The 25,940-nt window shown below is 48.9% G+C and overlaps 3 protein-coding genes across 5 annotated transcripts; 1 reads left to right on the plus strand and 2 right to left on the minus strand.

Annotated features, from left to right (window-relative positions):
- Positions 1-2,352: 2,352 nt before the first annotated feature.
- On the minus strand, positions 2,353-8,197 carry Znf48 (zinc finger protein 48). The gene is made up of 2 exons (XM_013116823.3): positions 7,388-8,197; positions 2,353-4,956 (listed from the first exon to the last, which is right to left on the minus strand). The coding sequence occupies exon 2, from the start codon at positions 4,937-4,939 to the stop codon at positions 3,170-3,172; it is 1,770 nt and encodes a 589-aa protein (XP_012972277.1). The 5' UTR covers positions 4,940-4,956; positions 7,388-8,197; the 3' UTR covers positions 2,353-3,169.
- A 7,019-nt stretch (positions 8,198-15,216) lies between these two features.
- Septin1 (septin 1) lies at positions 15,217-22,470 on the plus strand. Of its 3 annotated transcripts, XM_005064369.4 has the most exons (13): positions 15,217-15,374; positions 18,180-18,326; positions 18,733-18,780; positions 18,956-19,046; positions 19,145-19,231; positions 19,496-19,619; positions 20,187-20,321; positions 20,409-20,526; positions 21,030-21,131; positions 21,238-21,337; positions 21,547-21,712; positions 21,924-22,014; positions 22,107-22,470. In XM_005064369.4, exons 2-13 carry the CDS (start codon positions 18,303-18,305, stop codon positions 22,191-22,193), a joined length of 1,173 nt encoding a protein of 390 aa, XP_005064426.2. In that variant the 5' UTR covers positions 15,217-15,374; positions 18,180-18,302; the 3' UTR covers positions 22,194-22,470. The 3 variants fall into 3 exon arrangements, with proteins under 3 accessions (XP_005064426.2, XP_040609955.1, XP_040609958.1); XM_040754021.1 differs by lacking the exon at positions 18,733-18,780 and having other exon boundaries at positions 15,233-15,374; XM_040754024.1 differs by lacking the exons at positions 15,217-15,374; positions 18,180-18,326; positions 18,733-18,780 and adding an exon at positions 18,841-18,861.
- Positions 22,471-22,629: 159 nt separating this feature from the next.
- On the minus strand, positions 22,630-25,940 carry Mylpf (myosin light chain, phosphorylatable, fast skeletal muscle). The gene is made up of 7 exons (XM_005064370.4): positions 25,789-25,940; positions 23,952-24,044; positions 23,683-23,758; positions 23,410-23,514; positions 23,241-23,319; positions 22,924-22,972; positions 22,630-22,834 (listed from the first exon to the last, which is right to left on the minus strand). The coding sequence occupies exons 1-7, from the start codon at positions 25,789-25,791 to the stop codon at positions 22,730-22,732; spliced, it is 510 nt and encodes a 169-aa protein (XP_005064427.1). The 5' UTR covers positions 25,792-25,940; the 3' UTR covers positions 22,630-22,729.

Genomic DNA, 25,940 nt, shown 5'->3' on the forward strand with positions numbered 1-25,940 from the left:
CTCCTGGTGTGCAGGCAGAACGCTGTATACATATATACTTTTTTGTTGTTTATTTTTTGAGACAGGGTTCCTTGGTATAGCTTTGGAGCCTGTCCTGACACTTGCTCCATAGACCAGGTTGACTTCAAACTCACGTTGAATGCTGGGACTAAAGGCATGGGCACTATAATTCCAGCACTTGGGAGGCCAGCCTGGTTATATACAGAGCTAGTTTCAGGACAGCTAGGGCTATATAGAGAAACCCTGTTTCGAAAAAACAAAAGAAACTATAGCCCTACAGCACTTTGTCATACATGTACAACCAAGACCACCTTTATTATATTACTTCACTGTGGTTTTGATCCTTCCCCACTCCCTTGTGGGCTTTCCAAGAAGAATGTGGAAAAAGATAATCTATAAATGTATGATCCACAATGAGAAGGGAAAAGGGAGATATATCCCTGAATATGCATGCCTTCCACCTCAGAATCTTCAGTAAAACTTCAAATCCACAAGGCAGGACACACAGACTGCTTAGCCCAGCTGTTTGGATCAGTCATCTTCAAATCTCTAAACTTCAGTTTTAAGTGTCTCAGCTGAATCCTCAAAGAAATAGAGAACCCTTCATTCTGTAAAAAGCAACAGTTGATGAAGCAGCCAGCCTCCATTTTAGGCTAGAAAGACATTTAATTAAAGACAAAATTAGTCTCATATCTGTTTGATTATATCTGTTTCTATGCCCCACATGTAACCTTAACTACCAGTGGTTCTGAACTACCTGTTCCAGGAAATTGCAACCACGTCTTTGTTTCAAAAAGTTGTTTATCACCATCTTGAAACCGTATCTTTGTTTCAAATGGTTGTTATGACTACCTTGTTTCAACAACCTTGCAATCATGTCTTTGTTGCAGGTATGGATAGTTAGCTTCTTATGCTTATGTTTTGCTCCTGTAACCCCATTTTGCCTACCAAATACCCCATTTGGGAACCCCCTACCCCTAAGCCACAAAAACCTTGTCTTCCTCAAATCCAATGTTGACCTCTTGAACTCTGCCTTGGAGGGGGGCAACCCTGTACAGGAATAAAAATCTTGTTTTAATTAATTTGGCCATGGTGATTTGGGTTGGTGATCTCTCTGCATCTTTGGAATTAACAAACAGAACTCCTCCCCTTTTAAAATTTCAAATTTTTATGTGTATTGAATGTTTGCATGTATCCATGTATGTGCACCATGTGCATGCCTGGTACAGCAGAATTCAGAAGAGGGCATCAGATCCCCAAGACTGGAACTAGTGCTGGTTTGTAAGCCACTGTTGTAAGTACTGGGAACAGCCAAGTCTTCACCACTGAGCCATCTGCCCAGCCCAGGAGTTACTCTATGGAGTGATGACAGGGTTTCCAATGGAGCAGGGACATGGCCTGACAGAATTTTACAAAGTTTACTGGGGTCTGCTTGGATAGAAAAAGAAAGAAGTAGGAAGGGTCCTCCAAAAGCCCCTTTAAGGGATCCATTTAGGGCCAACACGATTCCTATGCATGGAGACACAAGCCTCTAAGAGCCCTTGGAAAAGACTGCAAAATTCCAGGGTTTTAAGTATGCATCTAACTTCGCAAGTCGGGAGTAATTAATTTCTGGGGAAGCCAGTCAGATGGCTAAGATGGTGGGAGACTGTCTATGACTGGGCCTGACAATGAGCTGAGTTACCCTGTCTGGCAGGAACTTGCCAGCTAAAATGAATGGAGCTAATGAATAAGGCCAGCTTCTTTCCCTATTGACAATTTACTCAGGACAAGACAGGAACTTGCTTCCTGCTGTAGAGGAAGCTCTGGCGCTGGGGAAATAATGGACCGCCTAGAGGCCTGAGGTGGGTCTTCCCACCTTGTTGGTAAATTAGCATCCAGATTTTCTGAACATGTCGTGGGCAGTTTGGCAATATTCTGCCAGGCTCACTGACCTCCAGCTTCTCGAGTCCCCTCACTTCCCTCCTTGGCATTTCATATTTTTCAAGGTCATGCTCCAGTTTGTAGCGTAGTTCTTGTGAACAACCAGCCCTTAGCTTAGGAAATCAGCAGACAGACCTGAAGACTGATTTTCTTTGGGTCTGGATCTCACTACATAGTCCAGGCTGTCCTAGATCCCAGTGATCCTCCTAAATTCTGGGATTACAGACATGAGCCATGACACCTGCCCCCAGTGAAAGCAGCTAAAACATCTAAGACAATCTTCTATTTAATGGACTTAAGGCAAGGGACTCATATAAGTTCACCATGGCTGAGGGCTCTGCCTACAACAGTGCCTCTATTCCAACTTCAACCCTTGCTGGGGTTTGTATTTATCCATGTACACACATACACACGCCCACACACCAAACCTCAGACAAGGGACCATTTATTAGTAAAGAGACAGACACTTGGCTGTGGAGACTGGGAGCTTCTCTGGCCTACACTGGCCCTGCTTCTCAGAAAGCTGGTCTTTGCATCAATGTCCACGATGACCTAGGTCTTGTACCCCGATTAGCTCTGGTAGCTCGGTTCTACTTCACTAGGGTCCTAATGTCAGGGTGGCAAGGGCCCTTCCTGGATAAAACCATGTTCAATGATCCACAGGCAGAGGTGAAAACTGCCTATATCACAGCAATACTTCCCCCTCGGGGTGGCCAAAATGGCCCTGCCTTGTTTTGACACCTTAAATTCAAACAATCCCTGTTCTCCCTGCCAGAGGTTGGGAGGGTTAAGGTTTTTTTTTTTTTTGGTATTTATTTATTTATTTATTTATCTTTACCATGTAGTCCTGGCTGACCTAGAACTCTCTATGTAGAGCAACAAATTCGAGATCTGTCTGCCTTTTGCCTCCTGAGTGCTGGAATTAAAGGTTGTACACTACTGTGCCCAGCTGAGGGAAGTTCTTAACAAGAGGCAGAGGATTTTAGAGCCGCGTCCAGCTGACTGATTTTACAAGTAGGAAGTACCTAGTCTGTGCTAGGCACTGTTCTAGAACCTGTGATACAGCTCACACTGGCAAGGTCCCAACACGTAGAGTTTCCTGAGCACGAACATCATGGTCTTCAGTCTGTTTCTATCGATTCTCATCCTTCTCATCCCTCCCACCATTTCCCGGGCCTTTCTCTGCCTTCAGCAGCAAATACCCCCGCCCTGGTACCCTGGGCCTCTATCCTCCCTGGACTGCCCATCACTCCATTCCAGCTGGTGACCCCTCCTGGAGGGGCCTTGACTGACCATCCCCTATCCCAAAGGGCCTTAAGACCAGGTGACCACGCTGGTGCTTGATTCGTGCAGAGCTGTCGCTGAAGCCCTTGCCGCACTCTGCACATTTGTATGGCTTCTCCCCCGTATGTGTGCGCCTGTGTTTGACTAGATCTGAGCTCCGGGGGAACTCCTTCCCGCAGAAACCACACACGTGAAGCTGGCTGGGTCCAGAGGGCTGGCCCCGCACTCGAGACTGAGGGACTATGGGAACAGGACCGGGTGGGTTATGTGGCCGCAGGAGAGTAGATGGTGGTGGTGGTCTGGTGCGCTCTCCCTGATGGGTTCGGAGGTGCTTGACTCGGGCGGAACTGTCAGCAAAACCCTTGCCACATTCAGGACAGAGGTAGGGTTTCTCCCCTGTATGCACACGATGGTGTTTGACCAGATCTGAGCTTCGGCGGAAGCCTTTGCCACACTCAGGACACTTGTGAGGCTTGTCACCTGCCAATGGCGGGGGTGGCTCCCCAGCCTGTGGGCCCACAGGCTCTGGTTCTAAACCAGGCAGACCAAAGGGCCCATCACTGGAATGTGAAGGGCTTCGAGGGGTCAGTGAGGGGCTAGTGCCAAGAGGAGGTGGGGGGCTGGGGATGAGGGGAGCTATGGGGTAGGCTGAGAAACCGACGTCCTGGGGCTCCACATGGGTAAGGCGGTGGCGAAGAAGAGTCGAGCTGAGACTAAAGGTGCGGTTACACTCCGGGCAGGCATGAGGTCTCTGGCCACTGTGGGTGCGGAGGTGCTTCACCCGGGCAGAGCTATCGGCAAAGCCCTTGCCACACTCAGGGCACAGGTAGGGCTTCTCACCTGTATGTACCCGCAGGTGCTTTACCAGGTCAGAGCCCCGGGCAAACTCCTTTCCACACACATCACAAGCGAAGGGTTTGGGTCCTAGGTGACTACGTTGGTGGCTCAGGAGGCTGCAGCTTAGCACAAACCTTTTGCCACAGTCAGTGCAGATATATGGCTTGTCCTGGGCCTTGGGTCTTTGTGGAGCTGTTGGAGCTGCCTGAGATGGCTGCCGTCGGGGAACCACCGGCCGGGGCAGCTGCTCTCCTCTGTGTGTCCGCTGGTGCTTTATTCGGGCAGAGCTGTCCCCGAAGCCCTTGCCACAGACCCCACACTTGTAGGGCTTCTCCCCCGTGTGAGTCCGCTGGTGCTTCACCAGGTCAGAGCTCTGCCGGAAGCTTTTGCCACACTCGCCACAGATAGTGGGGCGCTCACCAGCAGGAATCCGAGACCGAGGCATCTTGGGAGGACCTGAGGCTGGTGGCCGGACTCTATAGGGCTTCTCACCAGAGTGAGTTCGTTGGTGTTTGATTCGGGCTGAGCTGTCCCCAAAGCCCTTGCCACAGACCCCACACTTGTAGGGCTTCTCCCCCGTGTGAGTCCGCTGGTGTTTCACCAAATCTGACATCTGCCGGAAGCTCTTGCCACACTCGCCACACACCGCAGCTCGGTCATTACTAGCCTGTCCCCAGCGGGGTTCTCCCAGGACCCGGAGGGCTGGGTCTCGAGGCTGCCGCTTTCCAAGTCCCTCTTGGTGAACCCATAAGTCTTCCCAGTTCTGAATGGCTTCAGATTTGAGAGGAGCATGTCCTACTTCATGGCCTGGGGCTAACTGTTCCTCTTCCTTGAACTCTAAGCCATCCTCCTCCTGTGGACTATGCTCAAACTCATCCACCGCAGAGGCCTCCATGTTCTCACTCCCTAGAACTGGGCAGAGGAAACAGAGTTAGACATCTCACCCTTTGGCTCAACCTCGTTTTTTTTTTCTTCCAGTGCTTCTGGAGTGACACTCAATGCCTCTACCTCTAATGTTAACTCCCCTGGAAGACTTAACAATGCATTAGCTCCTGATTTTTTCCCCTCTCCATGGAGCTTAGGGAACACAAATTATCTGCCTCTCAATAATTATAAGTTCCACCATGCTGCATCCCTAGCTCTTTTTGTTTTGAGACAGGTTTAGATAACTTGCCCAGGCTGGCCTTAAACTTTCGATCCTGCCGGGCATGGTGGCACATGCTTTTAACCACAGCACTGGGGAGGCAGAGGCAAGTGGATCTGACTTCAAGGCCAGCCAAGAAGGCTACATAGTAAGAACTTGTTTCAAACCAAACACCATTCTCAGCCTGCCAAGTGCTGGGATTACAGGTAAGCACCACCATCCTGGCTTACTATGTTTTTAATCAACAATCACTAAACTAAACAATATGGGACCCTCAAAATCCTATTACTAATACTATCCTCTTTCTTTTACTCATGGAAACAAAGAGAACTAAAGTAAAAGTAATTTTCTTTTTCTTTCTTTCCCCCCCCCCTTTTTTTCTTTCTAGCAGGCTTTCTCTTTAGCTTCCAACCTGTTCCCAAATCATGGCATGGAAGCTTGTCCCACTAGCTCTTATAACTTAAATTAACCTATTTCTCTTCATCTACATTTTGCCTTGGGGCTTTTTACCTTTCTTTCTGCATGTCCTACTCCACGTCTTAGCTGGCTGGTGGGGGTGGGGGAGGGGGTGTCTCTCCTCATTCTATCTGCCATCCAGCCCCACCTATCCCTCTGCGCCTACCTGCTGGCATTTCATCTTTTTAGGGTGACTTAGGCAGGCAAAGCAATACATCTTTACATAATTAAACAAATGCATGAGTGAATGTAGCACATCTTTACCTAATTAAACAACTACTCCATGCCGGGCATTGGTGGTGCATGCCTTTAATCCCAGCACTTGGGAGGCAGAGGCAGGCGGATCTCTGTGAGTTCGAGGCCAGCCTGGTCTACAGAGCGAGTTCTAGGACAGCCTCCAAAGCCACAGAGAAACCCTGTCTCGAAAAACCAAAAACAACTACTCCACAACATTAGTTTTTTCTTTTCCTTCTTTTTTTTTTTTTGTTTGTTTGTTTTGTAAGACTTTACAAGGCTGTCCTGGAACTATGTAGACCAGGCTGGTCTTGATTTACCTGCCTCTGCCTCCTGAGTGTATTAAAGCACTGGCCACCACCACCCAGCTTTTTTCTGCCCCAGACAGGGTTTCTCTTTGTAACCCTGGATGTACTAGAACTCACTTTGAGGACTAGGCTGGCCTCGAACTCAGATCTCCTGCTTCTGCCTCTGCCCCCCAAGTACTGGAACTAATTGCGTGTGCCACCACTCCCAGCTAAAGTAATTTTCTTAAGGTTCAAAAGTTGCCGGGCGGTGGTGGCGCAAGCCTTTAATCCCAGCACTCGGGAGGCAGAGGCAGGTGGATCTCTGTGAGTTCGAGGCTAGGCTGGACCGACAGCCTCGAAAACAATACAGAGAAACCCTGTCTCATAAAAACCAAAAAAAAAACAAAAAACAAAAAACAAAAAAGGTTCAAAAGTTACAGAATAGCCAAGTATCTAATTCTGGTGTACCCAAGTCTGTATTAAATAACAATATCTCTATTGAAAACCTTGTGTGTGGTCTTTCTATTGAATCTCTTTTGTTTTTCTCCTTCAGTTTTTCAAACATTCTTACTATACTGCCCAGGATGGCTGTGAATTCTCCAACCTCCTGGGATTACATGTAGGTGTCACTACCACTGGCTCTATTCTGTTCCTTGTAATTTCAATGACCCTGTATGTTCTTACTTCCCTACAGATACTCTGGGTGGCAGAAGAAAAAAGACAAAGTAGCAACAACTGTAACTGTGGGTTCCTAACAACTCTGTTGTCACAAGAGAGACAGACGATAGATAAGAAGAAAAAGAAAACTATGGAAAGGAATAGGGTTATTTGGAAAAGAATATCGTGACTAGTCTGAGTAAGTAAGATTTGTAGTTAACACTAGGCTCACTAAGGCTTTTAATTAATAGAAATAAGGACGATGAGGAAGGTTTTGAGAAGGGAGCCAGGATTAGGGCTGGATTTACACCAGAATAGCTGCAGAAGGCATGCTGCGGTGGAAAGGGCAGGAGAGGTTATCACAATTGAGCCCAGAGGCCTGCATTAGAGCCAAGACACTAAGGATGAGTAAGGCCCACAAGGGAGGGGAGACCGCTGTGGAGAATGCCGGCCCCTCGGCCTGGCACACAGTAGGTGCTCAGAAACGCTGGCTCTTGCCCTCGGATTTTGCTCCCGCGCCCCCTCGCCCAAGTCCGACTTTTCCGGGTCCCCAAAAAGCCATTACCTGTCCGTGCGGCGCCCGCCGCCCCCACCTGTGCCGACAGCTCTCAGCCGCTCCCAGTCCGCGGAGCTCGGCGCCCCGGGGTTCGATCGCGCGCTGCACCGTCGGCCCACGACCGGGGCGCGGCTACGGCGACTCCGCGGGCACCCGCCGTTCCCTTCCCCGCGGCGCAGCGGGGACCTGCAGCCAGCGGCTTCGGTGCGAGCACCGCGCCACGCCGGGAGGGGGCTCGGCCCACGTCCCGGGCGCCGCGGGGCGGGGCGGGAAGCGGAAGCACGGGCCACAGCGAACCGCTCTAGGACCCGGAGGAGCCGGGGCACGGCGGCGGTGGCGGCGCGGACGACTGTAGCGGTGCCCTGCGGCGTTAGTGGCGTGCCTCCCCGGCTCGTCTAACTGGCGCGGTGGGGCCCGCTGCCCGCTCGGGACAACGGGGAAAGGAGCCCCGGGATGGGGTGGAGAGACTGGCAGACAAAGGGCTACGGAGACCCGGCGGGCGAGCGGGCGGGGCGGGCGCTGAGGCGGGGGAAACAAAGCCCAGCTCGGAGTGGGGGCTGGGCGGGGGCTTGACACCCAAGCCGAGCTGGAGCCTGCCGGGTCCTAGCCTAAAAGTCACGAGTCAGGACACTGTCGGAGAGACAGAGGCAGGAGCTAGAGACTGGGTACCAGAGACAAAGAGATGTAGAAACAGATAAGAGGCTTGGAGTCACCCAAGCGGAGGAGTCAGAGGCCCTAAGATGCCTAGAGCTTGGAGAGAAACAGGCGGGAGGCAGGACAAAGGACCAAAGGCGGAGACAAAGGTAGAGAAACAAAAGCTGCCAGCTTTGCAAAGGCCAAGCCCAGGCAGAGACTGAAAAATCAAACCCTGCCCCCATCTTGGTGGGGCCATGTTTCAAGGGACCTAGAAGCCATCCCAGGACTTTGTGTTGTAGGCCTAGAGTCTTCGGTCCTGCCACAAAAAGAGAGGCATAACGGGGTTTTTAGTATGTATTAGCATCTTATATTAAAGCAGAAGTTTGAGGTAAAGTTACAGTATGCATTATCTGTCCCTTGAGTGCTGCCGGTTTTAAAGAAAAGCATACAAATCATTAGACGTGGAGAATCGGTGCCAATGGACGGCTCGGGGGGTAAAGGTGATTGTCACCAAGTTTGATAATCTTGAGTTCTATCCAGGAAACCCACGTAGTGGAAGGAGAGCGTGAGTTGTCTTCAGACCTCCATGCAATGCATCCTCCATTACTCCAAATTTAAGAAATTCCAACTTAAAAAAACTAAAATATTCTTGGTGTTGGTAATCCCAAAGATGAGAGAGAAAGACCACCGACCCAAATTATCCTGGCCAAGCTTTTTTATTGCTTTTTTAGAGCAAGCTTTTTTATTCATGTAGGTGAGCTGCCATCCCCTCAGGCAGGTTTCAAGAGATCAGCATTGGACTGGGAAGGTAAGGTTTTAATAGCTCCAGAGTAGGGGGTTTCCAAATGGGAATTTGGCAGGCAAATAGACGGGTTACAGAAGCAGAACTAGTAAAGTAGTCATAACAACAGGTGGTTATAATACCTTTTAAAACAAGTAGAGTTGCAAGATGGTTATAACTTGAAACAAATACATAGTTGCTTTTTTTCTGGAACAGGCAATACAGTACCATTTGTAGTTAAAAATGGCCTAATCCTTGAGAAACAGATTTAATCATAAACAGAAATAAACCTAGGTTGTCTTTTCTTTAAGATGGCTTTCAAGCCTAAAATGGAGGCAAGCTGATTCATCAGTGTCTTTAATCCCAGCACTCAAACATAAAGGCAGGCAGATTTCTGTGAGTGCAAAACCAGCCTGACCTACATAGTGTCTGTTAGATTTCTTCAGAAACTATCAGCATCCAGGCCAACCAGGCTAGTCTCGAAAAGCAGGGAAGACAATCTAACAAACAAAAAACACATTTAGAAAATAATAGAGTCAGGCCATGGTGGTATACACCTTTAATCCCAGTGTTTGGGAGGCAGAGGCAGGTGTACCTCTGTGAGTTCAAGGTCAGCCTGGTCTACAGAGGGAATTCGAGGACAGCTAGAGTTACTGTTAGAGAAAGCCTGTCTCAAAAAACCAAATAAATAAAATAAAAAGAGAATTGGGGCTGGGGAGGAGCTACACAAGCATGATGACCAGGGTTCAAATCCTTGGCAATCATAAATGCCCAGACAGTGGCTTACCTGTAATCTCAGCATTCAGCAGCAGGAGAAAAAGTTCCCCAGAAAGAGATGGCCATCTAGACTTAACAACAGAATTGGGAAATCAGCGTGTGCAAGCAAGCACACACACACACACACACACATACACACACAGACTTTTTATATCGCTCAGTGATAGAGCACATGATGAATGTGCTGGAGGCCCTGGGATGGATTCTATAGAGTAAGAGTGTGGGGAGGCATAGAAAACTGTAAGAGAGACACTTAAATGGTCCTATGCAAGACAACATAAGGGTGGTGGTGGTGTGTGTAGCTACAACTGTTATTGGTAGGTATCTTAGTACAGTGGCTATCATAGGACTTCTAAGTCCCAGCACAAGAAATTGGACAGATTTCTATAGTTTTACTTTGTTATATACATGTGTAAAATTTCCAAGTTCCTTTTTTTTAAGGAATTGGATGGGGACACATAGATTAGAGGTAGAGACAGAGACAGTTTATTAGAGGTCCTCTGTAGGACACACTTTATGGTGCAGGCTCTGTGCTCTGCTTTGTCAGACATGCTGGTTTGGGTATTTTCAGTTTTCCTTTCTGCCAGCTGGTTTCTTTCATATGCTAATTTTGACCTCACTCTCTACCTCACCATCCTGCAGTTCTCCAGGGGCTTAGGGCCAGAAAATTCCAAATTTGAGGCCATCCTGGGCTAAGCAGTCTATCAATAAACAAATTAATTTGTTTGTTTGTTTGTTTTGAGACAAGGTTTCTCTGTAGTTTGGAGCCTGTCCTGGAACTTGATCAGTAGTTTTTTTAGTGACAGGGTTTCTCTGTGTAACAGAACCCTGGCTGTCCTGGAACTCACTTTCAAGACCAGTCTGGCCTCGAATTGACAGAGACCCACCTGCCTCTGCCTCCTGAGTGATGAGGCTAAAGGTGTGCCACCACCCCCAGCACAAATTAATACTTTTAATGTTTAAAACATAATGTAAGAGACCACAGGAATTTTAACGTGTGGGAATGAATCTGCTTAGTTCTGGTGCCTGAATTTGTGGATTTTCTACTCTGGTCCGAAAGATGTAAGTAAGCATGATCCTATCATCTTAGTTGTTGAAATCCCACAAGACAGGGTGAGGATGTATGTCTTGGAGCTGGTGTCGTGGGTGTTGGGTTCACTCGGGTCCTTGGAAAGAAAACACAGGCACTTCAAGGATGAACTTAGCTTTTTGAGGCTGCAGGGGGTGTTCAACCTCAGTGGACTGAAGCATTTTCCCCTACTCCCCGGGACTCTTATTTTTCTCAGTATTAACACTTCAGTCAGTTGATTACCACATGCCCAGAACAACTTGAATGGGCCTTCTAAAAAGACAATGCCAAGTGCAAAGTCTCCCTTCATGAGGTACCACAGTTTCCCCAGTTTCCAGAACCAAATTTATATAGGCTTTGTATCCTTGGGAAAATCCCAAACGAGGTTCACATAGGGGGGCAAAAGGTATCTGCTCAACATAGGATGGGTTAAGGCTAGGTGTTAGCGCTCAGGAGGCAGGTGTAGCCCAGTGGAGATTAAGGCTACTTGTTAACACTCTGGCGCCAGGCAGGAATTCTGCCACAGATGTAGTTAGTGATAGGATGTTTGCCTCCTGTGCATTGCAAGAACAACAGGAAATCCTGAAAGATTAAAATCTTCAGGACTGAAATCATGTCCCAGAATTGAGCTGAGTGAAGCACGGAGACTGAGAGTTCAAGACCAGCTTCATTAATACTCCAAAAACAAAAATAAAAAGCAAGGTGTGTCCTTAATCCCAGGATTTGGGAGGCAGAAGCAAGTGGATCTCTATGAGTCTCAGGCCAGCCTAGTCTACACATGGAATTCCAGGCCAGATAAGATTATAGAGTAAGACCCTGTCTCAAAGTAGAAACAAAACAAACAACCCCACCGACCCAAAACCATAGTACTGGGTGTGGTGGCTTACTCTGTAATTTGAGCATGTGGGGGGGGGGGCTGAGGCAAGTTTGGGCTACAAAGTGAGTTCAAGACCAGCCTCAGCCGGGCGTTGGTGGCGCACGCCTTTAATCCCAACACTCGGGAGGCAGAGGCAGGCAGATCTCTATGAGTTCGAGGCCAGCCTGGTCTACAGAGCGGGTTCCAGGACAGCCTCCAAAGCCACAGAGAAACCCTGTCTCGAAAAACCAAAAAAAAAAAAAAAAAAAAAAGACCAGCCTCAACATTAAATTGAGACCTTGTCAAACACATGGACTTGGGGTGGAGAAAAAGTGATCTCATAATTGCTGTGTCAGGCTGGCCTTGAACAGAGCTGTAGATCTTATTCTATATCTGTGGATTTAGGAGCTGAAATTACAGGTGTGCATTGCTGCACCTATTAGGACTTTTTGTTTGTTTAGTTGTTTGAGACAGGGTTTCTCTGTGTAACAGTTCTGGTTGTTCTGGCACTCTCTGTAGACCAGGCTGGCCTTGAGCTCATAGAGACCTGTCTGCCTCTGACTCCTGAGTGCTGGAATTAAAGGTGTGCACCATCACAAAACCTGAGCCAATTTGGTTGAATCCCCAAACTATAAAGACAGATTTGAAATTGGTTGTGGTCAAAGCTTTGAAAAATAAATTTCAAAATGTTATCCTAGGACTGTGGAGATGGTTTTGTGGGTAAAGTGCCTGCTGCTCAAACATTAAGACCGGAGTTAAGATCCCCACAACCACATAAAAGCCAGGAGTGGTGGCAGATCTGTAACCTAAGTGCTGGTAGGAAAGTCAGGCAACTGTTGGATGTTGGGGGCTTACTGACCAGCCAGCCTAATCAAAACAGTAATCTCCAGCTGCAGTGAGAAACAATGTCTCAAAGACTAAGGTAAGAAAGATCAAGGAAGGGACTGGAAAGGTGGCTCAGCATTCTTCCAAAGGATCCAGGTTCAATACCCACCACTCACCACAGCAGGTCACAACTGTCTGTAACTCTAGTTCCAGAGGATCCAATGCCCTCACACGGACATACACGAAGGCAGAACAGCAATGCACATAAAATAAAACAGAGTCCCTGAAGAAGACCGTCCATCGTTATCGCTGGCTTCCACAGGCCAGTGCACCACAAGCACGCAAACACGTGCACATGTAAGAGGTCACCAGGGTAAGAGTTGCTGAATTAACCGAACTGATTGTCTGATGATTTGTAAACTTGACTTGAACTATGTGACTAAAATATCTGATCATTACAATACTGTTCAATGGATGGATACATGATATTATCAGTGTATACTTTGATGTTTTAGTTATTTGACCATTTTTTTACCTAAAATTTTAACCTGTATCTTGATAACCTAGTTTCAACATTTAAACTTTCCAAGTTGAAATAACTTCAAACACTAACTTGATATTAGGCTTTGTCATTTTTCTTCTATCAGCTTAAAGTAGTTCCATTTATAATTGACTGTGGGTTCACTTGGCTAAAACTGAGCAAAATTGGTGCAACTTTCTTTTAGTGGGATGCTGCCTCTTTAAGACTGACTGTACTATCCACTGACACTGGTTTGGCAGTTGATACTGCTGAACACTTAATACATGCTACTGTGAAGCTATATATGTTAGTATTGAAGGAAACTAATGGATATGCTACCAGTCTAGATGTGTGGGCTGATTATAATTTCCTTTACATTGGGATGAAAATACTTAACTCTGGAATCAAAGTCCACAAATCATAACATTAGTACTTGATGTTGAAGCCAGCAAAATAATATGAAAAATTAGTATTAAAAGTTGATTCTAGCCAGGCGGTGGTGGCGCACGCCTTTAATCCCAGCACTCGGGAGGCAGAGGCAGGCGGATCTCTGTGAGTTCGAGGCCGGGCTGGACCGATAGCCTCTGAAAAAATACAGAGAAACCCTGTCTCGTAAAAACCAAAAAAAAAAAAAAAAGTTGATTCTATGTCATCCGACATAGAGTAGGAGGCACCCCAAGCAGCAGTGGGGTAGGGCATATATTGGAGGTAAAGCAAGGGGGTATCTAGGGGTCTGCTAGTTGCATAGTAACAGTCTCAGGGATTGGTGCAACTCTGGCATGGGGGAACCTGTCCTGAGTTGATTGGTCAGCTGCAGCTGCAGAAAGGTTGCTATGCCTGGAGGCCATCCGAGGGCCATTGCTACCTACTGCATTCCACTATTATCAGTAAAGTACATCCAAAGCCTGCCAGCTAACTTCTGATTGGTTCCTTACCACATGGAGGACATCTGGCAGTTAATTCCCAGTAATTTGGGCAAGGAGGAGGGGTGGGGGGGCTCAGCACATCCTTTGTTTGGCTGGGTCTTTTCTGCAGCCTGTCATGGCTGCTAAAGCAGGGGACTGGGTGAGGGCCTGGGCCCTTCAGCAATAAAGAAAACTTCACCTTAAAAAGCATCTCTGGGGGCAGCAAGATGAGTCGGAGGGTAAAGGTACTTGCCACCAAATCTGACAACCTGAATTTGATCCCTGGGACTCTCACAGGGTGGCAGCAGAGAGCTGATTGTGGCACGTTGCCTCTTGACCTCCATACTTTCAGTATGACATACACACACCCCCACAATAAATAAAAATGTTAAAAGAAATAAGATAGTCCTGGCAGGCCTCACCTTTAAGACACAGCAGGAGGGAGAGCTCTGAGTTCGAGATCAGCCTGATGTATACAGGGCAAGCTCCAGGCCAGCCAGGGATATATGATAGGACCCTGTCTCAAAAAACAAAACAGCCAACCAAATAAATAAATAAATAAATAAATAAATAAATAAATAAATAAAAGCCGGGCATTGGTGGCGCATGCCTTTAATCCCAGCACTTGGGAGGCAGAGGCAGGTGGATCTCTGTGAGTTCGAGGCCAGTTTGGTCTACAGATTGAGTGCCAGAATAGGCTCCAAAACTACACAGAGAAACCCTATCTCGGAAAAACAAAACAAAACAAAACAACAAAGACAAACAAGAAAAAAACAACAACAAAAACCAAAACTTAAAAATACACATAAATACCTGTGTATAGGCAAAGAAGAAAATCTAGAAGAATATGTATTAAACTGATGCTATATTAATGCAGAGATGTAAGACTAAAAGTTTCCCAGCACTTGGGAGGCAGAGGCAGGCGGATCTCTGTGAGTTCGAGGCCAGCCTGATCTACAAGAGTTAGTTCCAGGACAGCCTCCAAAGCCACAGAGAAATCCTGTCTCGAAAAACCAAAAAAAAAAAAAAAAAAAAAAAGACTAAAAGTTTCTAATTCATATACAAATTTTAATTAGCATATGAAATGACAGGTTTCCTAATGATGTTTTTGTTTGTTGAGACAGGGTTTCTCTGTGTAGCCCTAGGTGTCCTAGAACTTGCTCTGTAGACCAGGTCAGTCTCGTCCTGAGTGCTGGGATTAAAGACGTACACCACCTCTCCAGACCCTGGCTCCTCTCTTAAAGCCTCTTCCCCCATCTCATGGACCCCTTCCTACCCTGCTGGCCTTTACCCACATATTCATTCATCCAAACATACACATTTAACAATTAGAAGCTAAGATCTGCATATGAGAGAGCACAGGGTGTTTGTCTTTCTAAGCCTGGCCTGCCTCGTCTAACGAAATGTTTTCCAGTTCCATTCCACTTTCCTGACGTCTTCATAATTACATTTTCTTTAGAGCGGAATGAAACCCCACTGTGTCTAAGCACCACACTTCACCGTCCACTCACTGTGTGATTTCATTTCCTGACTGTTGTGAAAAGATATTCATGGGATGAGCAAGTGTCCCTGTGGCTAGATTACATCTTCTGAGTGTGCAGCCAGAATGGTACAGCTGGCTCATATGGTAGGTCTAGAATTTTCTTTGTTTTGGATTTGCTTTGGAGACAAGGTTGTTGTAAGGCATAGAGTGTATGTAATCCTGCCTGGCCTGAAGCTCGGTATGTAAACCAGGCTAATCTACAATCCACAAAGACCTACCTGCCTCTGCCTCCCTAATGGTACTCGTAAAGGCGTGGGTTACTGCACCCTGCTACTTTCAAAAACTTTATTGTTTTTATTTATGTGAGTATTTCCCCTGTGGTATACCTGGTACTTAGAAGTCTGAATTCCCTATAATCACATTGGTAATGGTTGTGAGTCACCAGGGGTGCTGGGAATTGAACCCGGGTCCTCTGTTAGAGCAGCAAATGCTCTTAACCACGGGACCAAGTCTCCAGGCCCTATTTTTAGTTTAGATAAACATCTCCATTGATTTCCATAGTATTAGTAACAGTTCACACTCTTCACAAGAATGGATAAGGCCCTCCTTTTCCCACATTTTCCCCAGAATTTGTTGTCATGTTTTCTGGATGATAGCCATTCTGACTGGGGTGAGTTGAATATCAAGAGTTTTATTTTTGTTACTTTACTGGTGTGTGTGTGTGTGTGTGTGAGTGTGATGAGATAGAGAGGTCGTGCCAAGGCATGCTGGAGATCAAAGGACAACCCCATGGAGTTGGCTCTCTCCATCCGAATTTTTGTGGGTCGCAGGAGTTGAACTCGTGTCGCCAGTGGTGTGCAGCAAGCACCCCTTTCCCTACTGAGTGTTAGGATTAAAAGTGTGCACTGTGCCAAGATTTTTTTTCTATGGTTTAATTATTTTTATGGGCTCAAGGGACACCTCATAACTGTCTGTCACTACAGCTCCAAGGGATAGGATGCCTTCTGGCCTCCAGGTGCACCCATATACATGTAGTATACACACACACACACCACACAAATATTCTTTTTTTCTTTCTTTTTTTTGGTTTTTGGAGACAGGGTTTCTCTGTATTGTTTTGGAGGCTGTCCTGGAACTCGCTCGGTAGACCTAGCTTGGTCTCAAACTCACAGAGATCCACCTGCCTCTGCCTAACGAGTGCTGGGATTACAGGCGTGCGCCATCAACGCCCAGCCACAAACAAAATATTCTTTTTTGTTTGTTTGTTTGGTTTTGGTTTTTCGAGACAGGGTTTCTCTGTGGCTTTGGAGGCTGTCCTGGAACTCGCTTGGTAGTCCAGGCTGGTCTCGAACTCACAGAGATCCATCTGCCTCTGCCTCCCGAGTGCTGGGATTACAGGCGTGCGCCACCAACGCCCGGCCTTAACTTTATTTTTATTTTACATGCACTGGTGTTTTTGCTTGCATGTATGTCTGTGTGAGGGTGTAGGATCCCCTCGAACAGGAGTTATTAGACAGTTATGAGCTGCCATGTAGATGTTGGAGTTGAACCCGGCCCCTGGAGAGCAGCCCTGAGCCCCATTTATTCTTTTCTTGTGTGCACATGCACCTAACAAATCAAGTGTTATGAAGCATGTAGAATGCAGAAATTAGGAAGATAGTTCTTTTCCTGAAGTTCAGCCAAGGCATCAGATACAGACAGGGCACTGGGGGTGGGGGTGGAGGATGGGAAAGGCGCTAGGAAGTTTAAAATAGAAACAACTGGGGAAGATTTCATTGAAGAACTGTTCACATGGTGAAGAAAAAGAAAATGTTAGGGTTCGTAGGGTGTTTGCCTGGCGTGGTGGCTTGAATAAGAGCGAGTTCTAGGACAGCCAGGGCTACACTGAGAAGCCCTGTCGTGGAAAAAAATTAAATAAAAATATATTTTAATAAAAATGTATTTAGATGCCGGGCGGTGGTGGCACACGCCTTTAATCCCAGCACTCGGGAGGCAGAGGCAGGTGGATCTCTGTGAGTTCCAGGCCAGGCTGGACCGACAGCCTCCAAAACAATACAGAGAAACCCTGTCTCGTAAAACCAAAAAAAAAATGTATTTAAAGAAAATATTTTTAAAAGGAATGAGAACCCAATTTCCCAAGATAATTACAGATGCTTGAAGAAGAGAGGCAGGTGATCAGGCAAAGGGGACAAACTTTGCCCCAGGCCAGAGTGCAGACTGCATTCTGATGCCACTGGGGAACTCTTTTTTTTTTTTTTTTTTTTTTTTTTTTTTTGGTTTTTCGAGACAGGGTTTCTCTGTGGCTTTGGAGGCTGTCCTGGAACTCGCTTGGTAGTCCAGCCTGGTCTCGAACTCACAGAGATTTGCCTGCCTCTGCCTCCCGAGTGCTGAGATTAAAGGCGTGCACCACCAACGCCCGGCCACTGGGGAACTCTTGAAGGGTCAGTGCCAGCAGTTCCTGGGCCTGCATTTTGAAAGTCTTTCTGATGGTTGTTACCAGATGCCAGGTGTGGTGGTACGCACCTGTATTCCCCAGCATTAGACAGCCAGAGGCAAGGTGGATCAATAGCTGAAGGTTGTCCTAGAATACAAAGTGAGTTTGAGGCTAGCCTGGTCTACATGAGACCCCATCTCAAAAATAAAACGGAATAACTGCAATTGAGGTGCAGAAGCCCAGTGGAACAGGCCTGTATCCTGACACTTAGGATGTCAAGGTAGTAACCGGGAAAACTCAAAGCCAGCCTGGATAGATGGCAAGACTCTGTCTCAAAATATCCCAAATCCAGGGAGCTGGGACTGTAGTGGGAATCGGGCTTGGCAGCACCGGAGGCTTGAGTTCAATCCAGCACTAACAGCCATCAAGAGGAGTCTAGTGCCGAGCTGGGAATCTGTTGGCCCCTTCTATTTGGTTGTTCAGAAGTACCCTGGGAACTTTTTTGTTTTTTCCAGATCATCTTGCTAATCCCTTACCAGATCTGCTGAGGAGAACATCTTGCTTCCCTTTGTTCTGTTTATACCTCATCTCTCACCATGATGATGGGGCCACATTGAAGTGAGGCCTGGCATAAAGACATGTGGAAAATGAAAGGGCTGAAGGTGTGTGTGTGTGTGTGTGTTCACACACACGTATCTATATCTATCTCTATTTCTATGTATATGCATACATATAGAGATAAGGAAAAAGATGCATTAGGGCTGTAGAGGTGGCCCACCCATTGAGAGCATGCACTGCTCTGACAGGGGACCTGAATGCACGGTCTTTATCTATGTCAGGTAGTTCACAAGCAGCTGTGACTCCAGGTCCAGGCCGGTGACTCTGGCCTCCACTCACATGCACATATCCCTGCTCCCCAAATAATTAAAAAGAAAATCTTTGAATTAAAAGAAAGAGAATGTAGCATGGGTTTCTCACGTCTCTGAGCAGTTCAGCTTCCTGCACTGCCCCCCCATCCCCACCCCACCCCCAGTCTTGTCTGATGCATTCAACTTCCTGCCCCACCAGAGGAAGTGGGGAGCAACACCAGGTGCAGCGACGACCAGCACAGCCATGGTGAGTTCTTGGGCCCAGGAATCTAGGCAACTGGGGCCCAGTCCTCTCCCTTGAGGGTCCCCAAAACAAAATCAACCCAGAGTAGGCTGACGTTCCTAGCTTTGGGGCTTAGGTGGTACCTGGGCACTCCTTGCTATGTTCAGGAGCCTCTTACTATCTTCTTTTGTACCCACAGGACAAAGAATATGTGGGTTTCGCTGCCCTCCCCAACCAGCTGCACCGCAAGTCTGTCAAGAAGGGATTTGACTTCACACTCATGGTGGCAGGTCCGTGGGTTTTGGAAAGAGACGGGTAGGGGATAGGGATGTACTCCGGGGATCCTGGCCGCCTTCCCATCTGACTAGTAGGTCTGTCCCGTTCACAGGGGAGTCAGGCCTCGGGAAATCCACCCTCATCAACAGCTTGTTCCTCACCAACCTCTACGAAGATCGGCAGGTGCCAGATGCCAGTGGTAAGATCTGCCCACACCTCCACCCCTGCAGGCTCCCCACTCCCACCGCTGGTCTGGTCTTCTCTCTTCCTGTATCATCGCGCTTTTTCTTTCTGTCTGGGGACTTGGATGGTCACTAGTTTTCTCTGAGACTATTTCCTCCCGTGAAATACTCATTGGGGATGCAGGGGCCCGCGGGGGGGGGGGGGCGGGAGGGATGCAGCTGCCGCGCTGGGAACTGAGCCCCTTCAGAGCCCTTCACAGCCGGCTTCTCTGTATCCACAGCTCGCACCACACAAACTCTGACCATTGAGCGCCGGGGTGTGGAGATCGAGGAAGGAGGGATCAAGGTGAAGCTGACCTTAGTGGACACACCTGGCTTTGGGGACTCCGTGGACTGCTCAGACTGGTGAGGTGGGAGACAGATAAGAGCTAAGCTTCTCTTCCACTATGGAAGACCTGGGGTCAGCTGTGGACTAGTTTGTCATGGCTCCATGACCTAAAAGGAGGCACCTGTTTCTGCACACAATCTGGCCCAAAGGGTCCAGTGTTTTTTTCTTTTGAGAAAAGGGTTCTTTCTGTAGCTCAGGGGCCTCAAATTCACTATGTAGCCCAGACTGACCTCAGACTCGAAGTCCTCCTTCCAGGGTTAAGGACATACGCCATGACTGGTTCAGTGGTCCCCTCCCCCCAGCTTTTTGGGGATGGTGTCACATTAGCCTAGGCTGGCCTGGAACTCATTATGTAGGTCATGCTGGCCCCAAATGTGGCAGTCCTCCTGCCTCAGCTTCCTGAGTGCTGGGGTTATAGGTGTGGAACCACTTCACTCTGGAAGTCTAATCCAAGCCCTTGCCAGTTGCCCCTGATGACTTTGGTTGGAAGTAAAGAAATTACTTTCCACCCCAAAGGCCTGGCTAGCTTTATTCTGTTCCCTGCCCTGTGATCTTTGACTCTGCATCTTCTCTCCACACGCCAGCTGGCTCCCTGTGGTCCGATTCATTGAGGAGCAATTTGAGCAATACCTCAGGGATGAGAGCGGCCTCAACAGGAAGAACATCCAGGACTCCAGAGTCCACTGCTGCCTCTACTTCATCTCACCTTTTGGCAGAGGGTCTGGAGGGCACCTGGGGGTCCAGTGACTGGGGAGGCTGGGTAACCCTCTGCGCTCTGGAGCTGAGTCTCATCAACCCTGCTGCAGGCTTCGGCCCCTGGACGTGGCTTTCCTCCGGGCAGTGCACGAAAAGGTCAATGTTATCCCAGTCATTGGCAAAGCAGACGCCCTGATGCCTAGGGAAACTCAGGTCCTCAAGCAGAAGGTAGGGTGAGACCTGACCTTTAGCACTAAGTGGAAACGAAAGCTGTGATTTTCTGATCTTGGGGTGGCCTTTTTAGAGCAGGAGCTATTAGGCTAAACTAGGGAAGGGGAGTTTAGGGGTGTATGAACCCGTCACAAGTAGCCATGTCCCTAACAGCTCTGAACAGAATACAGCCCTGGAACTAGAGGCTTGGCTAGGGACAGTCTGAGGAAAGGGGGGTGGCCATCTCAACTCCTGGAATCTTTTTGGTACTGTGATAGTTAACTCCCTGCCCGCTGTCTTTAGAGAGCTTTCTCTTGTTCCACTTCAGGGTAGTTTTACGTCTGTCCTGACTTGTGAATTTCTCCCCACCGTGTCTCAGAGGATTTGGCTTTGGTCACTTGTGTGGCCGCCTCTCACCATCTTCCTTCCTCTTTGACTACCCAGTATCTCTGTCCCTCACCGTCTCTGGCCATGCAATGTCGGCTGGTCACACCTCAGTTTCTCCCTCTCTCCGCTCTGAGATCCGGGACCAGTTGAAGGAGGAGGAGATCAACATCTACCAGTTCCCAGAATGTGACTCTGACGAGGATGAAGAATTCAAGAGGCAGAATGAAGAGATGAAGGTGTGGCCAGTGGAAGTGGAAAGGGCAGGGAGGCAGAAAGTGAAAGCTTTGAGAAAGAGGTTTATGCCCAGGAGGGCCAACGTGACTCGCGACTCTTGCCCGGTAGGGAAGCATTCCTTTCGCTGTCGTTGGTTCTTGTGAAGTGGTGAGGGACGGCGGAACCCGACCAGTGAGGGGACGCCGCTACTCCTGGGGTACCGTGGAGGGTAAGGCCAGGCCTGCGTTGAGAGCTGCAAGGAGCTCAGTCTGTGTCCGTAGGTGAAACCGGAGGTGGGGTCTAGTCCGGGAGTTCCTAGAAGTCCGGGAGGTGGGGGTGGTGGTGGGGGCGGTCCCTCGGGCTGCAACCGCGAGGTACTCCCAGAGGGCAGATCCTAAGGGTGGAGTTTGGTGGAAAGCTACCTGGTTCGCCCTCTAGTGGAGAACCCACATCACTGCGATTTCCTGAACCTGAGGCGGATGCTGGTACAGACCCACCTTCAGGACTTGAAAGAGGTGACCCACGATCTGCTCTACGAGGGCTATCGGGCTCGCTGCCTACAGAGTCTGGCTCGACCTGGGGCCCGGGATCGAGCCAGCCGCAGGTGAGAGCAGGGCTACTTTAGCGCTTCCATGGCGTCACCCTTTGGGCAAGCCTTCCTGATTGGTCCTGCTACCAGGCTTAATCCCACTAAGCCTCTCCCACTCCGTCAGTAACTTCAGGCCCCACCTCCTACACCCAGGATTTGCCCCATGGCTAGACCCATAACTTCAGACCCCGTTCCTGTTCTCCCCCCCTTCCCGCCCCGTTTCTAGCAAGCTTTCCCGGCAGAGTGCCACAGAGATCCCGCTGCCCATGCTGCCTCTGGCTGACACTGAGAAGTTGATTCGCGAGAAAGACGAAGAGGTGAGCAAGCACATCTCTTTCCCTCTAAGCCGCTCCCTAGATCCCATTCGGGCCTTTCCCGGTCCCACTGCTTGCAATCTTGCTCCGCACAGCTGCGCCGCATGCAAGAAATGCTGGAGAAGATGCAAGCTCAGATGCAGCAGAGCCAGGCTCAGGGCGAGCAGTCAGATTCTCTGTGAGATCCTCAGCGCCACCTAACCTGGGTTAGGCGCTCTCCGCCAATCTCCAGTCCCATCCCGCCTTTAGACTGCCCAGCGCCAAATCCTGAGACCCAGAGGGTAGGCCTGCCCTTGCACTTGAAACAAGTTGCTCCAATCCGGAAGTTCGTTGCCTCCCTCCACTCCACCTTTCTAGCTGTTCTGAAGGGCCACCCTCCAACTCCTGATGACGGGTTCCCCTTAGAATACCCTATTCCTCTAAGTTCTCCATCTAATAAAAACTGCTTCCCCAACACCACCCCGAGCCTCCCGAGTCTTCTTCCCAGCAGGAATTGGAGCTGCCAGCTACCGGTCTCCTGGCCACTAGTCATTCCATTGTTAGCGATTCCTGTCTTGCTGGGCGGTGCTTCAGCCTCCCGCCTGAGTTCGCGCATAAACATACTGAAGTTGCCACCAATAAGAAACAAAGACCAGTTGAGTTTTATTGGGGGTCGGGTGGTCGGGTGAGAGTTGGGGAGGCTAGATGCCTATCTAGGTCTTCTGAGATCTTGGGTCCCCTATTCCTGGTCCTTAGCGTCACCGTGTGTGATGACATAGCAGATGTTCTTGTAGTCTACGTTGCCGCCCACATCTGGAGGGAAGGCTGCCCACATGTTCTTGATCTGTGGGAAGGTAAAGGAGTATGTCTAGGATCGGTCCTCGGACTCCCACTGCCCGAGTCCTTTCCCTTCCCAGACCCTCCCCAACTCACCTCCTCCTGGGAAAATCTGTCACACTGTGTGGTAAGCAACTCCTCCAGGCTGAGAAGGTGACATTTGGGGATGTGAGATTGGGTTCATGAGTCCTGTCCTCTCTCATTTCATTCCCGCTGCCACCAACCCCCCATTCTTCCCTGAAACCCAGGGTGGCTCCTTTCAGTCTGGCTCATCTCCCAAATGCTGTGGCCTCCTGTCTCAAGTTTCTCCCCCTACTTGCTGTGAAAATGTAACCCTGTCACTCAGTCCTTATTGCTCACTCATTCTGCCAACCTCGAACCCTTACACGAGAGCTTAAGGAGGGGACACTCACAACTGCTTCTTGATGGTGCCCTTCCCCTCTGGGTCCAGGACCTTGAAGGCTCCAGTGATCACGTCCTCAGGGTCTGCACCTGAAGGGTCAGAGGACACATAAGTCCAGCACGCCCCTGAAGGGCTGGGAAGAAGCAGCGAGGGCCTTGGGCAGAGAACCTTTCACTCACCCTTAAGCTTTTCCCCAAACATGGTCAGGAACACGGTGAAGTTGATGGGCCCACTGGCTTCCTTCATCATGGCATCGAGTTCCTCGTTCTTCACATTGAGACGGCCTGAACAGGGTGAGCAGCAGGGGTTTGGGTGCTGGGGACCAGAGCTGTGTTTCCCATGAACATATACCAACTCATTCACTTTTCATGTGGGCAGATTGAAGCCCGAAGCCGCTGGCTCCCCCAGCTTTCACAGCTCTCACTGTTTATGGATGGGAGTATGGGGCTCACCCATGGCTGCAAAGGTGTCCCGGAGATCCTCCTTGTCAATAATGCCATCCCGGTTCTGGTCAATGACAGTGAAAGCCTGTGGGGGAAGGGTGGGGACAGATGAAGCCAGGAATGGGCCCACAGCTTCAGCCTTACTTCCCCAGGCAGATCAGATTCTCGTTCTTTCCAGCTGACCCCTCCACCCTTCACGAGGCGGGGAGGAATTCTAAACCCTCCTCCTCCCCTCAACAGGTGCACTTTCGGGGGAGGGGGGCTTTCCTCACACTCACCTCCTTGAACTCCTGGATCTGAGTCTGGTCAAACATGGAGAAGACATTGGAGCTGCCTTCTGCTGCTGCCCTTCTCTTGGCCTTCTTGGGTGCCTGTGAGGGTAAAGGTTGGGAAGGAGCATGCACAGGCAGTTCCTGTGCCTCCCTCCTCCGGGGAGTAAAGCGGATTGTTGTCGTTGAAGACAGGGTCTCATAGAGCCCCAGACTTGCTACTCAGCTGAGGGTGACCTTGATCTTCTGATCTCTTGCCCCATCTCTACCTCCAGGCTTACACTGGCACACCTCGTTTTCTCTGGTTGCTTGTGCATGCTAGGCAAGCACTACCAGTCCACTGACTTACATCCCCACTCTCCCTCTGTCTGTCTGTCTGTCTGTCTGTCTGTCTGTCTCTACCAGTCCACTGACTTACATCCCACTCTCCCTCTCTGTCTGTCTGTCTGTCTGTCTGTCTCTACCAGTCCACTGACTTACATCCCACTCTCCCTCTCTGTCTGTCTCTGTTTCTCTCTGTCTCTCTCTGTCTGTCTGTCTGTCTCTCTCTCCCTCTCTGTCTCTGTCTCTCTCTCTCTATCTCTCTCTCCCTCTCTGTCTGTCTCTCTGTCTGTCTCTGTTTCTCTCTGTCTGTCTGTCTGTCTGTCTGTCTCTCTCTCTCTGTCTCTCTCTGTCTGTCTCTGTCTCTCTCTCTCTCTCTGTCTCTTTTCTATTAAGACATGGTCTCTTTAGTCCCAGCACTCGGAAGGCAGAGGCATGTGGATCTCTGTGAGGTTGAGACCAGCCTGGTCTAGTTCCAGGACAGCCTCCAAACCCATAGTGAAACCCTGTCTTGAAAAACAAAAATCAAAAAACAAAACAAACAAACAAAAAGACATGGTCTCACAGCCAGGTGTGGGCTAATCCCAGCACTTGGAAGGCAGAGGCAGGCAGGTTGAAGTGAGTTTGAGGCCAGCCTGGTCTATAAAGTGAGTTCCAGAACAGCCAGAACTGTTACACTGAGAAAACCTGTCTCAAAAAACCACAAGAAAAAAAATAAATAGACATGGTCTCACTAATTAGCCCTGGAATTCATTCTATAGACCTTGACTTTCCTTGAACTCAGGGAGAGGTACCTAATTACCCCTTCTGAGTGCTGGGATTAAAGACCACACCCAGCTGCTCCTCCTCCCTTTTTTTTTTTTTTTTCTTTTTCCTTTTGAGACTGGGTCTCACTTATGTTGCTCAGGCTGGTCTTGAACTCCTGGGCTCCAGTGATCCTACCCCCTCAGTCTTGAAAGCAGTTGAAATTATGGGCATATCCCACCATGCCTAGTCAGATTCAGAGTCTTTTGCGTCCCTTTGTCTAAAGTAACTTTTTTTTTTTTTTGGCACATCTTGGCTAAGGGGGCTTATTGTGGCTACATCTCTTATGTCCCAGCTATAGCATCCGGGTCTCCTCATCCTGTCTAACAAGTGCCCTTCTCAGGACACTTGGCCTGCAAATTTGGCACTCATATCTGCTAGCTTAATCCACTCCTGGACTCTGTCTGAACCTCGAATTCTCACTTAGAGAATGAGAGTGCAGTCATCTCACTGGTCGGGGGTCTTTAGAGAGATGGAGTACAGAAAGGGATGAACAGACTTTGAGCAGGTCTAGTCTCCCCTCCCCATGGATGACCATCCAAGCATCCTATCCTTGACTGAGTCCTTCAGCCCAACACTCTATCCTCTGGCCCCATCCTGGTGTTGAGAGAGGATTCACATCTTACCTGTAGTTGGACTGAGAAGCACCAACCTCTTTTTTTTGAAGGGTGAGGCTACCTTGACCTAACGGGTTTGGGCTGCAGCTGGGGATCTCACTTACCATGTCTTAGATCTCCCGGGGGCAAGGCAGCTCCAGCTGGAAAAGGCAGGGAATCTGCTTGGAGCAGCTCTTCTGGGGTTATATAGTCCTGTCCCTACAGTCCTTAGCATACCATGGTAACCTTAGCCCTGCAGATACCCACCCCAGATACT

The sequence above is a fragment of the Mesocricetus auratus genome, unplaced genomic scaffold (assembly GCF_017639785.1).
Source record: "Mesocricetus auratus isolate SY011 unplaced genomic scaffold, BCM_Maur_2.0 Super-Scaffold_4256, whole genome shotgun sequence".
NCBI lineage: Eukaryota > Metazoa > Chordata > Mammalia > Rodentia > Cricetidae > Mesocricetus > Mesocricetus auratus.

Coding starts and splice junctions, on each gene's coding strand:
- Znf48 (XM_013116823.3), bottom strand. CDS start 4,939: ATGGAGGCCTCTGCGGTGGATGAGTTTGAGCATAGTCCACAGGAGGAG.
- Septin1 (XM_005064369.4), top strand. CDS start 18,303: ATGTGGAAAATGAAAGGGCTGAAG. Junction 19,232..19,495: donor GCAGGTGCCAGATGCCAGTG/GTAAGATCTGCC, acceptor CTGTATCCACAG/CTCGCACCACACAAACTCTG. Junction 21,713..21,923: donor CGGGATCGAGCCAGCCGCAG/GTGAGAGCAGGG, acceptor CCCCGTTTCTAG/CAAGCTTTCCCGGCAGAGTG.
- Mylpf (XM_005064370.4), bottom strand. Junction 23,515..23,682: donor GGACACCTTTGCAGCCATGG/GTGAGCCCCATA, acceptor CACCCTGTTCAG/GCCGTCTCAATGTGAAGAAC. Junction 23,320..23,409: donor GTTTGGGGAAAAGCTTAAGG/GTGAGTGAAAGG, acceptor CTGACCCTTCAG/GTGCAGACCCTGAGGACGTG.